At 41.8% G+C, this 14,360-nt stretch overlaps 2 protein-coding genes across 3 annotated transcripts in view; one reads left to right on the forward strand and one right to left on the reverse strand.

Annotated features, from left to right (window-relative positions):
• Positions 1–1,607, reverse strand: part of LOC311235039 (protein HID1-like) — a 62,220-nt gene extending 60,613 nt beyond the window's left edge. For both annotated transcript variants that reach the window (XM_084322355.1, XM_084322354.1), the window contains exon 1: positions 1,486–1,607. In XM_084322355.1, coding sequence (XP_084178481.1) covers positions 1,486–1,551 — 66 coding nt within the window. In that variant the 5' untranslated portion in view covers positions 1,552–1,607. The remainder of the gene's footprint in view (positions 1–1,485) is intronic.
• A 3,133-nt stretch (positions 1,608–4,740) lies between these two features.
• Positions 4,741–9,123, forward strand: LOC311235961 (urokinase-type plasminogen activator-like). Its single transcript, XM_084323505.1, has 11 exons — positions 4,741–4,865; positions 5,008–5,062; positions 5,182–5,286; positions 5,396–5,549; positions 6,508–6,602; positions 6,788–6,829; positions 6,963–7,152; positions 7,255–7,406; positions 7,791–7,931; positions 8,483–8,631; positions 8,732–9,123. The coding sequence occupies exons 1-11, from the start codon at positions 4,800–4,802 to the stop codon at positions 8,924–8,926; spliced, it is 1,344 nt and encodes a 447-aa protein (XP_084179631.1). The 5' UTR covers positions 4,741–4,799; the 3' UTR covers positions 8,927–9,123.
• Positions 9,124–14,360: the final 5,237 nt, after the last annotated feature.

The raw sequence follows: 14,360 nt of genomic DNA on the forward strand, positions 1-14,360 counted from the left end.
TTATGATTTAACAAATCTATCTGGCAAGAGGAGGACCACATTATTGACCAGGTAAGCACTGAGCAGCCTGACTGACTAACTAACGTTATCAGGCAAGCTTGTATACCCTTTCATGACTGCAATGCAAGCCAGGGGCTGGAATACGCAGTCACTTATTCCTCCGTAGTAGCCAGGTTAATGTGCACCATCAAGCACTGCTTAAAAGCTAGCGGTGGGTCCAAAATATATCGGATATAAATGTCAAGGTACCCAGCGTTCCATTAGGGTTTCACACACAGATGCGGCGGGGTTTGAAAGCTCGGCGTTGCTAATAAACATTTTAAATCATTTTTATAAACGAGTAAAACCGAGGCTGAAATGGCTGCTTCCGCATTTTACAGTAGGAGCGCTCTGATGGCTGGGCGCGCCACGCAACAGACACGTGAATGAATGAATGAATGAAAACTTTATTTAACAGATTGCAGAATGGGTACAATACAGTACGGCTCAATACACACAATTGTTAAGGGGATGCAGACCAGAGAAATACGTTTGTCTTGTCACGTTTGTCTAATAGACAGTCATATTCTCTCCCGGCCATATGTATATTTCTCTCCCACCCACCCACCCCCTCCTAATGTACAGTTCCCTCCCCATCATATGTATATACTCTGTCAGGATCTATGGGTAACAGTACTGTATATTTGATGTCATGATGTCTTGTATGTCATAAATGTCACTATGAATTGAAAATGGGGGACCCTGATGTAAACAAGACAAACGTCTTTCTCTGGTCTGCATCCCCTTATACAATTGTGTGTATTGAGCCGTACTGTATTGTACCCATTCTGCAATCTGTTAAGAAAGTTTGACTGGCCGCCGAGCCATACTGTAGTGTACATGGTGACTGCTTGACTTAAAAAAAAAAGAAAAAAAAAAAGATATTAATAAAAATATTTAATAATTCTTTTTTAATAATTTTTTTTGGCTTCCCCTGTTATTTTACCCACGCGACGCCACTGATCACCCGTGATCTGAATACAACTGCATCTGACCAGGTCCACCTTAATTGCACCTGCCACTGACTGGACGAATTTGTGGTTCATATTTGCCAAAGTAACTGCGTATGTTATATTCGGTTTTATACGGTAGGTTATGGGTACAATGTTACATGTTCAAGTGATATTATGACCCACTTTATTAATTTAGCATATAAAGGGGTCGCAGTTCAGAACGATGGGTTAATTTAGCAATGTTCTAGGCAATGCTGACCATTTAAAATACTCTCTGAAAACCAGTAAAATTACGTAAATGTTCTATTACTGAACCCCGATTCTAAAATGACCGCAGGTTACCGTCGGTTCTGTTCGTGTCATCAATATTATCATCTAGGATGCAATTGTAGGCTACCATCTGGCACTCGAAGTTATCTTCTAAAGACAATATTGACCCGAAATACACAGCTACAAAATGCTATATTTCTGCAAGTGTTTATTTGAAACAAACCTGTGTTTTGGTCGTGAGCTGTATCACTGCTTTCCTGAAGTGGAGTTTGGAGTCAGCGTTCCCCATTTTCCAGAAACTAAACTCCCCGGCTCGAAGCGCGCCTGCCTGCCAGTAATCATGAGTCGCCGACGCAGAGGATAATCTGCCCTCATCCACCTCTGACAGCTGCCCCGTCGACAGGCTTTACTGAGCAGGATCCAGACACGGTGACATCCGGGAACCACATAATATTTACTTTACCTTTTCAGTCATTAATTTGCATTGACAAATTACCTATTTATTTATTTTTATTATTTATTTATTTATTTATTTACTACTACAGTATTTACTACTACATCCATACTACTACATCCATCCACAAATGTAACAGTACTAAATACCTGTATGTCATGACATGTCCCTATGCCATAAATGGCATATGTTGTGTATGTCATAAATGTCACTATGAATTGTAAATGGGGGACCCTGATGTAAACAAGACAAACGTCTTTCTCTGGTCTGCATCCACTTAACAATTGTGTGTATTGGGCCGTAGGCTACTGTATTGTACCCATTCTGCAATCTGTTAAATAAAGTTTTCATTCATTCATTCATTCATTCATTCATTCATTCACCTCATTTTGCATTTAAAAAAGTTAGCATTTTGTACTTTAGGTTGCACTTTAGTTTGTATATTGTATATTTTGTATAGTGTTGGACTTTATTCTTTTGACTTGTTTTACTGTATGAAGCACATTCTCAGGAGGCTCATACAGAACCAAGCATTTGACTTCACTGTAATGTACATGTACCTTACTGTATATGTGACAAATGAAACAAAACTTGAACTTGAAACTTAACTTACCTAAACGAAACAAAGGTATTCGGTTAGATAGGCTTGCACGACTGGAATCATTCCAAACCACTACATCATCATCATCATCATCATCATCATCATCATCATCATCATCATCATCATCATCACCACCATCAGACTAAACAAAAATTACCCATGTCATTATTTAGACGAATCATCACAATTATGGATGATGAAAAGATTAAAGGATTAATGGTAGAAGATTAAAGGTAGTTTAAAATGATGCCGGAACGGGCCATGTGAAGTAATAATTGAGTTTGGGCCTATCATTATACACAACGAGCAGATTAACTGAGAGCAACAGTGACACCCAGTGAATTAAAAACAGGCTATAGCTTAAACATGCATCTGAAACACCCACCACCCCATTGGAGGTAGTGGAATCAAAGTTGTAATGTTTATTGTGTGTTTTGTGTGTCTGTATGTTTGTCATTTTATATTCAACAAGGACTTCAGTTTGATTTTGTTGTTATTTTTATCTAGTTTCAGTATTTTGACAGACTACACACAGAAATTGTTAAGTAGATAATTCCAATTACATAAAAACTATTTGATAGCATTATTATTATTAACAATAATATTTTTTTTTATGTTTTTCCCCCATCAGACTGTTGTCAGCCGGCTATTGGATTTACTGTTAGAGGATCAATAAGCTGCCACAGATAATTTTTTTCGCAACATTTAATATTTCTTATTATATCTCAACATTAATCATAGTACTCCAAAAAACGCTTGTTATGCACAGTTGTGCACGTACACAAAGGCCTGTTGCTAACACACAGTTGCCTGTTGGCTACCTAGAGGCCCAGGGGCATGGCTTTGGAGGCATCCTGATGCGTTTTGACTGGGAAGGGCGTTGTCGAATTCGGTTTAAGGATTTGAGAATATTTCTAAGTTCTGCCAAAATCAACTTCTTCTTGGCTGCTTCACACTTGACACATATACACCAATGCCCTGCAGACTTAATTATTCACACACCTGGGAGTTTCCAGTAGGCACAGACTTCCACATGGCCACTGAACAGCATCACTGAAGGAGTTTGAGGTTAAGTGAAGTCCCTTGCTCAAAGGCATTTCAGCAGTAGGCCAGGTGTTGAGGGAGGGAAGAGCAATGCTCACCCCCCCCCCCCCCCCCTCCATCCAGCTTGAGATTCAAACTGGCAACCTTTGGGTCACAAATATGACTCTGCAACCTTTAGGCTACCACTGCCATTTTTCTGTCATTATTCATCACTGAATCAAACTCCTTGGAATCGTGTCTCATTTATCTGATTTCCTCGTGTTCACATCCAACCAACTAATCGTGAATAGGCCAATTTTACATGTTGTCTTGTACTGCAAATGTTTTGTACTGCAGTGAGTTTCTTTGTTATACATTGCAAATCTTGTTTATTCCTCAGAGTAGACAGCTTGTTGTTTGTAAAATGCTTTCAATATGGTGCAACACATCTTGATTTGATTTCACTCAATCTGTTTCAGGAGACATGTGTTTTGACGTTCTGCAGAAAACCATATTACAGAAACCGCACAGACAGAAAGCATTCTTTGTTTTCCGACTATTTACAGTAAGTGCTTGTGTTACACACATTTAAATCAAAAGGAACTCCGGCTTCCCTTTTTACTTTGCTCCTCAATGTTCAGCGTCATTTGATCACGGTTGGTATCAGTCCGCTGTGGTTTCATGTCGGTGTGTGAGCTGTGCAGTGTCATGGTGGGGTGTGGACAGCGAGAGAGGTCATGTGAAGGTCGAGACCATGACTATGATGGGTCCCCAACAGAATGAGTAATGAGTTTAATTTCACTAATATTTGTATTCACTAGAAGTTTAGCCCAATCATAGGTTTCACTCTCTCCACTCCTCCAGCTACATACAGTACATTATAGACTATGGAATTCTGGATTAAATCTAAATATATGATCTTCTCAGATAGGGGTCCCTGAGACAAATCAAATGGGGGTCCCTGTTCTATTATGTGTCAAGGTGGGGGTCCTTGACATGAAAACGTTTGAGAACCACTGCTTTGAAGGCATTGTTTGACTGGTAATCATGATTCATTATCATCCTGATTTTGACCACATCAAATCCCTATAGACCAGTGACCACCTATCTAGACTGAAGCACAACAAATTGATAGGCCCCACTCACCAGTTCTGCCAATAACACACTAATGTTATGAACATGCTTCTTGGGTATTAGGTTTGTGGACTAAGTGTGTGTAGGTGTATCTGACTCACTCATTTTTCAACCCTGTACCATGAAAATAATTCTTCACACCAAATGGGCCAGCTTGTCAAACATCTTCCTAGCCAATCACACGTCTCCCCCGCCCCCTACCCATGTGCTCTCTGCAGACATAACCGAGCAAGCCCTGGGGATTTGTCCCCATAACTCCCTCTGCAAGCAGACTCTTGCACATCTACTAATCTGTTTGTATGCTACATTACCCAGTGAGAGGGAAATGAAGAGGACAACACTATTAGGTGTTACAATCACCACCCTGGCAGTTCTGTCAACAATAGAGGCGGTAAGGAAATAGTGATACACTGTATTTGTTTGGTTATCTCAGTTTTTTTCAGTTTGTGCAATTTGTATGCTTTGTAGCTATTACTTTATTTTACATTACTTTGGATTAACTTTATTTTTATTATTTTATTTCTCATTCATAGGGGTTGCTGAGGCAAAAAAGGCAGATTTTTTCTCTGTTCCCCTCTGGAAGATTAGGTAGGTCACACAACACAGTAAATCAATTTTGTACGTTTCAGCAATTCAAACGTTGATTTCACAACATGGACTACACAGTATGAGCTTTTGACACGGACGACTTTACATTTCCTCGTCAGACGACCCCTGCTTTAACGGAGGCACCTCTTTCCCATCCCTGCACACCAGGGAGCACATGTTTTGTTTGTGCCCAGACGGTTTCGGAGGGGAACACTGTGAGATCAGTAAGGAACTCACTCACCACCTTCCATCTTCCATTTGACACTTTGAGCCCATGAGTAAAGTGATGAAAGATCACTGTTACATTACATCTGTTTTTATTTCCCCCTTTAGTAACAACTGCAACCTGCTACATTGGTATTGGGTTGTACTACAGAGGTACCGTGTCTCGGTCGGAGAGTGGGAGAACATGTCTGGAATGGGACTCGGAAGCCCGGGAGCTTTTGATGTCATCAGATGTGAAAAAAGGAAGGCACAACTACTGCAGGTAGGGGAGCTGTTACAATCAACACTTTTATACATATAGGTTCAATGCAATTCTACAACTACTAATGCCACTGCTACTACTACAAATGGTGTATTTATATAGCGCTTTTATCCAAAGCACTTTACAATTTTGTTCCTCACATTTATATAAAAGAAGCAGTGAAGCTAGACCAGCACTCTCAGGTTCAAAATTTAATGGCAGCCTGAAACAGACATGTTTCGGAATTACATATTCCTTCGTCAGTGTTATAGCTTGCAAGCTTGCAAGCTTGCAAGCTATAACACTGAAGAAGGAATATGTAATTCCGAAACATGTCTGTTTCAGGCTGCCATTAAATTTTGAACCTGAGAGTGCTGGTCTAGCTTCACTGCTTCTTTTATATAATACTTAATGGGATTTCAGCACCCAGTGTCGTATCTTGAGAGCGCGGTCTAACTTGACTTTTGTTCCTCACATTTACCCATTCACTCACACACCGACGGTGGAGGCAACCATGCAAGGTGCCAACCTGCTCATCGGGAGCAATTAGGGGTTAAGTGTCTTGCTCAAGGACACTTCGACATGCTGCCCAGGAGGAGTGGGAATCGAACAGGGAATTGAACCAGGAAACTTCAGATTACCAGACGACTGCTCTACCTCCTGAGCCACTGTCGCCCAGCCCCCATAACTACTACTACTACTACTACTACTACTACTACTACTACTACTACTACTACTACTACTACTACTACTACTACTACTACTACTACTACTACTACTACTACTACTACTAGCACTACTAAAAAGAGCTATTTGAGCTCAAGCTTCTTACCTGGTGAAATAAAGGTTAAATACCAATACAACTACTACCAATACAACTACGACTACTACTACTACAACTACTTATAATACTACTACTACTACTACAACTACAAATAATACAAACTATACTATTTTTTATGTTTGATGTCTTCCACAGAAATCTAAACTACAAACGGCGTCCATGGTGTTACGTCATGAGGAATCGCAAGTTGGTCGAGGAGTATTGTGACATCCCGAGCTGTTTTGAAGCAGGTACGCAGGCTTAAACTAGTTTGCTTTCCCGAGGTATACAAATCACATTCACTGTCCTGTTATTTTTTTCTAATTAGAATCATCATTAGAATGTTAAGTTCTCATAATTCTAAGCTCACGTGAGATCGTACACACCTGAAAGAGTTAATATAATATATAAAAAAAAAAATCTTGTCTCATACTAGATCAGTTTCTTCCTTCACCGACACCCACTGAGCCTGTGACAGGTAAGTCATTGTCTTCCCTCTGAACTTGATAAGTGATAATTTATTTTCCATTTTCAAGTTATTGTTGTTGTTTTTTTCCTTCTGTTTCAACTAAAAGTCAAAATTCTTCTTCCCTTCACACACACACACACAGAGTCAACATGTGGCCAGCGCTCTGGGAAGCAGATGAAGATCGTGGGCGGAACAGTTGCCACTGTAGAGTCCCACCCATGGATGGCTGCCATATTCTGGAGGAGCAGAACCAGGCAGAAGGTTTTCCGATGCGGAGGTAGTCTGATTTCCCCCTGCTGGGTTCTCACTGCCGCCCACTGCTTCCCCGATGGGTGAGTTACCGAGTTCACTCACCGCGACGCCGGCAGGTGTTTGAAAAATGCACAATAAATGCAGGTTTGGTTTTAGAACGGGTTCTTTCTGATTCATTCCAGCTCCCAAACCAAAGCTCGACGTCTGTCTGTCACCCTGGGAAAGAACGCCATCAACGAGACTGATCTGACTCTAGAGCAGACATTCCAAGTGGACGAGGTTTTTATCCATGAAAACTTTGACAACAGTGAGGGGAACTTCAATAACGACATTGGTACGGATACAGAATTGTATTCATTATGTTGTCTAACTTGTCTTAAAGCAAAACAGAGAGAGTTATACAGATCTCAAAATCGGCCTGGACATGGTCACGCTGATGTTGGTGTCTGGTAGAAGTTGAATACACACACTGTATACTGCTCCCAAGGTATGTGTTCATCTGTTAACACCACTAATGAAACGTCTCAAGCTACATCATCTTCATCAGACGTCTAATGAAGAGCAAAACATTAGTGGCGTTAAACACACACCTTGCAAGCAAGCAGCATACAGTGTCCTCGTGGTCTCTTACTTCTATCATGTTTCTTGTCTGGTACCTGTTGAGGTCTGTGTTCGTACGTGTTCGTACTCATCTTGTACTTCGCTGTGCGTTTCCCAGCATTGCTGAAGTTGAAGGACAGGCACGGGCGGTGCGCTGAAGAGAGCCGGTCTGTGAAGACAGTCTGCCTGCCTCCACCCCGACAGAGCCTCCAGTCTGGGATCTTCTGTGAGATCGCTGGCTATGGGAAGGAGGCGAAAGGTAAGCAGAAGCTTCTAACTCTGGGGATCCCCGCTCCCCACCTTTTTGTTTTCACAGATCAAGGTTGGAAAATCCCTGTGAACCGGGCATTCAACCCCTTTAGGTGTTTATGATTTTGGAATGTTATCTCGAAATTCTATCTTTGAACTTGTGCGATCGTACACCTGAGAGAGTTGAGTCACGTACATTGTGAGACTTCCACACTGTACATTGCTGTTATTTACACAAAGAAACCTTCTGTTTACTGGTAGGCTGTAAGGCTTTCCCCATGACCTCAGTGTAAAAACACTGTGGGCAGTTGTTTTATGTTGAATGTGTCCAAACCTTGTTACAGTCGTTTTACTTTGATTTGGATTTTTCTTTCGAGGGACACCGTTTTCACATCAGGGGTCGTCACTTAGGGTCTCGACCCCACGGCTGGGAAAGACTGCTCTGACTTACTGTCCCCGTAACTGTTTACTAAATGCAGATTCAACAGTAGATACTGGTACCATACTGTCATAATCTACCAGCACATGTGTTAACCGTGTGTCCTCTTGTTGACTTTTCAGGTCTATGGTACAACTCTCAGTACCTCCGACAGGCTCAAGTGAACATTGTGGCGCATAATGTATGCAGCAAGAAGGACTATTATGGAAGTATGATCACAGAGAATATGTTCTGTGCCGGCCGCTCTGACTGGAGTCAGGACGCATGCGAGGTATGCATTACGAGTCAAAACTTGATCGGAGACACTGATCAGAGATTTCTGTTTGTAGATGTTCTCTCACGATATCTCTCTTCTCTCTTTACCGCTGCAGGGAGATTCAGGAGGACCTCTAGTGTGCGAGGTGGATAATAGGATGTTCCTCTTTGGAATTATCAGCTGGGGCGACGGGTGCGCCAGGGAAAACCGCCCGGGTGTGTACACGATGGTGACCAATTACAACCAGTGGATAGAGGGGAAGACGGGCCTGTCCTCCATCACGTCAGGGTCGATGTTCCCACAAAAGTGACCTCTTCCTAGATTACAGACAACGTAAACTGTTAATATGTGAACACACAAGCTGGTGGAAATCCAGAATGGCCTACTGCCTCCTTGTAAACTATTGGTCTCCTGTTGTTTTCTTGACAGGCTTAAAAGAACACGCCAACATTTGGGGAAATTCGCTTATCGTCTTCTCCGGAGGGAGACAAGAAGATAGATACCAGTTTCCTCTCTGTGCATTCAGTAGAAAGCTATCTGGCTGCATGTTAGCCTAGCTTAGCACAATGAATGGAAGCGGACAGTGACGGGTAGCCTAGGCATTGTCCAACTAACACCTCTCCTGAAGGCTACCCGTCACTGTCCGCTTCCATTCATTGTGCTAAGCTAGGCTAACGTGCAGCCAGATAGCTTTCTACTGAACGCACAGAGAGGAAACTGGTATCTATCTTCATGTCTCTCTCTGGAGAAGACGGTAAGCTAATTTCCCAAAATGTTGGCGTGTTCCTTTAAGTTCTGAATTTTGGACCAATGATGTCATGAACTGTTGCGAGTCCTTTCTCAGCGCAAGCCATGCTGTTCTTCATACTGGATGCCCGCAGCTGTGGCTAATTAGCCACGCAACTAATGCAAAGTCAATAGGGCCACGGTCCACTCTGTACAAGCCCTGAAATACTAAATACTAAATGAGTCCATGGTGCACCCAAAGTAGTTTACATGATTTGTATCATGGTCTGTATAGATTGAAGTGTGGCCCCATTGACCTTGCATTGGTTTTGTGGCCACAATTGCGGATATCCATTATAAAGAATTGGATGGATGGATGGATGGATGGATGGATGGATGGATGGATGGTGCGAAGAAAGAACTTTACTGATTCCACATCATCATTGGTAAGTAGGAGAGAGGGAATCAAATATTCTGAGTTTACCTTTTTTTAGAGGATCACTCCACCAACAGAAATTAAGATGATTAATAATGCTCATAATCTCACATATATTGAGTTAAAGAGTTCAGAGGTGTCATGCCATTATTATGTACAGTCATTCCATGAAGTAATGAATGGGCTACAGCTCAGTGAAATTAAGAAATATATATGTCAAATATATTAGAAAAATATACAGTATGTCAAATATATAATTTGCATATGTCTTTCTAGAAACTGTGAATCACTCAATAAGGCCTTGATATTCTTCCTTTCATCATTTCACTGAGACGCATGTATTACTTCCTGGAATAATATACATCCCAATGACATCACACACCTGAACTCTTTACCTCAATTACTCTGAAACCAAGTGGATTTGTAACAAGACTGTTTATAGTTTTTGGATAATGTATATGTGGGATATATGAGATCATGAGGACAATAAGTGAGCTATATTTTTTGGGCGGAACGTTCCTTTAAGCTGTGTTTAATTTCGTGGTATTTACAGTTGCAGCTTCATGCCAATACATATCATTGTGTTTTTAATGAATTGTACATAAGTGAAAAGTATATTTGAATTCACTGTTGCACTTTATTTTTCTTTTTGTATGCTGTGTGTGGTGTGTTACTTGCTGGCTTGAATGTCCAGCTATGTAGCCTACTGTTATATTTTATTAGTGACAAATCATAATATTTTTAAATATGGGATTTATTTTTGTACTTTTGTGCTAATAAAAATCTCTTTTTTTATGAAGATACATTCTGTTTGTATTACTGTATATTCAGTCGAATCAGTAAACAACAATTTCATATACAATTCCACACTTATTTATTTTCATGAAGGTGTTCATTAGCCAGCCACGTCATTCACATGACGACAGGAGTCAGTCGGAGAAGGACGTCACTGTGACTCGACTGTGGCAGCTTATGTTATGGTTACTCTCCTTACAACAACATACCCTCACCCTCCTCCCGCCAGACCCAAGAGTCATGCATGTGGAATCTGCTTGGACCAGAGCCTGTGCTGCAGACGCAACACTTGGCTCAAGTCTCATTTGAGAATGATCACCTCCTACAGAGTGGAAACCCGTGCGAGGCTCAACTCTATGCTCCAAATATTAGTGTTGGTATCGGAGTAATGGATTTATGAAAGGCAGCTGGTGTAGTATAACTGAAGTATAAGAAATAGTAGAGGAAAAAGATGATTTATCTACCAAACCACTCACTGCAGCCGTCACTAACTGCACGTCTTGTTATGGTCTCGTATTGCAGCTGTTGAAGGACAGATTCCAGCTCTATCTCCGGGAAACCTAATCTGCGTGTGACTCACAGAATCCTTCTTAATTTGTCATGATTGCTCACACTTACGTTTTTTTTAAGTTTAAAACCGTGTGCAATAACAAAGGGGCAGCTTCACACACGACTGGGGTTTCATTAAATCACAGTGTATATTTGCACTCTGAAGGCGTACATTTGAGATTACTGCTCTGTGTGTACTTGCGTCTAAGGTTTCAAATGTACTATAAAAGGGTCAAATAAACTGATTTACGAGGCATATTGCATGTCCCCATCTACAGATATGTAACGGATGGTACCGCGAAGCGCAGTCATGATGGACATCAGATGTTGTGAAGTGACTGGGGCGAGTAGCGGTACTATGGGTTAAACTCACTCTCGCCCTTAAAAAAAAGACATAGACATGTTACAAAGCAGTGAGTTCACTTCTTGGTATAGCGGCCTGTGCTGTTGCCCGCGGTCTGGGAGACCACGGGTTCGAAACTCCCTCGGGGCATCGAAGTTTAAGGTGACGATGTCACAACCGTTACAGATACTCATGGAAGGGAGCATATACTGTACTACGCTTCAACCTGTTTATGAAGATGAGGACCCAGTGCTTCTCATAGATCATATAGGGCCTATAGATGTACATTCTCGTTCAGTGTAGATATACAAGACCATGGTTTCCTTCTACACCTTTCAATTGCTCATTACAGGAGGGGTCCCTAAAGAGGTTCATGCCAAAGGAGCCAGAAATAAAGATTTGCTGTTGCAAAATAGGATTCAGAACAGAATTATGTAATGTTCTTAAGTATAGCTAGGGAGATTACAGTGGAGGATGAGACCTATCATTAGGATATTATTATACGATCTCTCAAGTCAAGTATATTTGTAAATAGCCCATCATATCACAAACACATGTCTCAATGGGCATGTGAGGAAACCTTTGTGAGGACACCAAACAGGATAATCAGGCATGCAATAGGTGCTGAGGTGGACAATTAATAATCAACAATAAATTAAATACAGAACATACAAGGTCAAGAATTGGACCACATACTCAGTATGCTAACGTCTAAGTGAATGAAGTAATAGTGAAATAAATACTTTCCTCATTTTGCTGAGGACCTCCTGGAACCCCCTCAAGAGCCTCATATAGGAGTCCCCAGACTCCACTTTGGGAACCAACACATTAGGCTGTCTGGCCAATGAATAAGAGAGTACAGTGAATGGGGTTGGATTTAGCGCGCCTTTAATTGAACAGGAAGATCCTGCCACAACAGTTGGGCCTTTACACAGCGCAGGGATTAGGGGAAGCCCTCCACAGGAAGCCCAAGCAGCGGCAGCTGGCCCCCGGCTGTTATTTTTATTTTGAAGGCTGTGTGTCATAAGGGAAAGTGTGGGAGACTCGCAGAGTACCGTACGGTACAACTCATCACCAGCTATATCAGGAAACGGACTAACGGGGGACCCGGCAATTACCAGAACCTCAACGACGTCATGGGGTTCCTGTTTCGTGGATCCGCTCGTGTGTCCTAATATGAACCAAATTGAACTAGATATGTGCAGTAGTGGCGCCTCATGAACAGATATAGCACACAGGCCCTAATAGTACCTCATCCGTGTAGAATGATAGATAGTATCTTACATGACTGCACGTTGGAGGTCAAGGAGAGGTTAGCGTTTCACTTTTAAGGCCATAGCATATTGTATTGTATAAAAACAAAGGATTTCATCTCAAGGATTCACTTCTGCTATGGTGCTCTTGAATATTGTCATAATAAAAATTCAAAAGGTATTTTTTCACTTTTCTTTCTATTTTGAATACAGTGTGTGTAGACCTGTACTCACCAGTCATTGCATTTACTTATTACAACCACAGGAGGGTGTCAGGTGTTCACTCTTGGATGATGGTGGATGATGAACCTTCCCTAAACCATTTGGGGAGGGTTCTGTCAACAGGATGTCAGATTAAATGACACCCACAACATTGAACCACTTGGCTGTGTAATAGTTAACCATCTCTTAAATGAGATTTTCACTAGTTGTGAGTGATCTTTTAATTCAGGCTCCTGAGAAAGCATTCCTACATCAACATAGAATACACAAGATATACATTTAATTATCCGGGTCAGTGGTTCTCAACCTGGGGGTCACAAGATGATTTTGGGGGCAGGGCGTGAAATAATACACAAATACATCACCATGTTGAACTTCATAATCTCTCACAGATTTTTTTGTTTTTCTTGTTAAATAAGGAATATTTCAAGCCCTCCTGCAATTTCTTTTCAAGTGACAGCCTGAAACAGGAACTGAATTCCTGCTTATTCTTTTGTGTACAAATTCACCAAGAATTCATCAATATTTTATCTATTCTTAACCAGAAAAGGCATTCAATAAAAGGCAAGAAATGGGCGTCAAGAAAAGGTATTCCTGTTTTTAGAGGTCAGGGGTCAGGGGTCACGCAATCAACAAGGTTGTGAACCGCTGGTCTAGGTGTGGCGGTCTTGACGAGTCACTCCGCCTATAGGCTGCTATATCAGTTCCATGCTGCCAGGAAGCCATCAGGAGCCGTTATCAACGCGGTATAGCAAGGCGATGATGAGGCAGACCACCCATCTTGACCAGCCCCCCTCTCACATTCCACACGGAACACAGGGGCGGGATCTTGTGAGTGGTAACCGGAGAGCTGAGTAAACCTCAGGACAACTTTGATGTCTATATTCAGGATGGACTCCCTCGGGTCGGTATCAGACAGTACATTTTATCGGACTTGTAGAGATGCGGGGTGAGTCGTGTATTATGTGGTGGTGCGTGCCAGGTGGTCACATGGCAAGGGTGACATGTCAAGCTTATTTTTTATAGCCCATTATAACAGCTATAGGTGTCTGAAAGGGCATCACTGGATGGGCCCACATTATGATGATGGAACAACACCCCCCCCCCTGACCTTGACTCTCGTGAAGATAAGGAAAACCACCCACAAAACCTTAAAGGGACACACCAACATTATGGGAAATGCACTTGCCGTCTTCTCCAGAGTCAGACAAGAAGATAAGATACCAATTTCCTCTCTGTGCGTTCAGCTAGCCTAGCTTAGCACAAGTGAATGGAAACGGATACGGATCAGCTTGCCTAGCCATTGGCCAAAAACACCTCTTCCGCAGTTTTAAGCTAGGCTTGCTGATCTGTATCCGCGTCCATTCAGCTAGGCTAGCTTGCAGCCGGATCGCTTTCTATTGAGCGTACAGAGAGGAAA

This window comes from Notolepis coatsorum (genome assembly GCF_963971535.1).
Source record: "Notolepis coatsorum genome assembly, chromosome: 10".
Lineage (NCBI taxonomy): Eukaryota > Metazoa > Chordata > Actinopteri > Aulopiformes > Paralepididae > Notolepis > Notolepis coatsorum.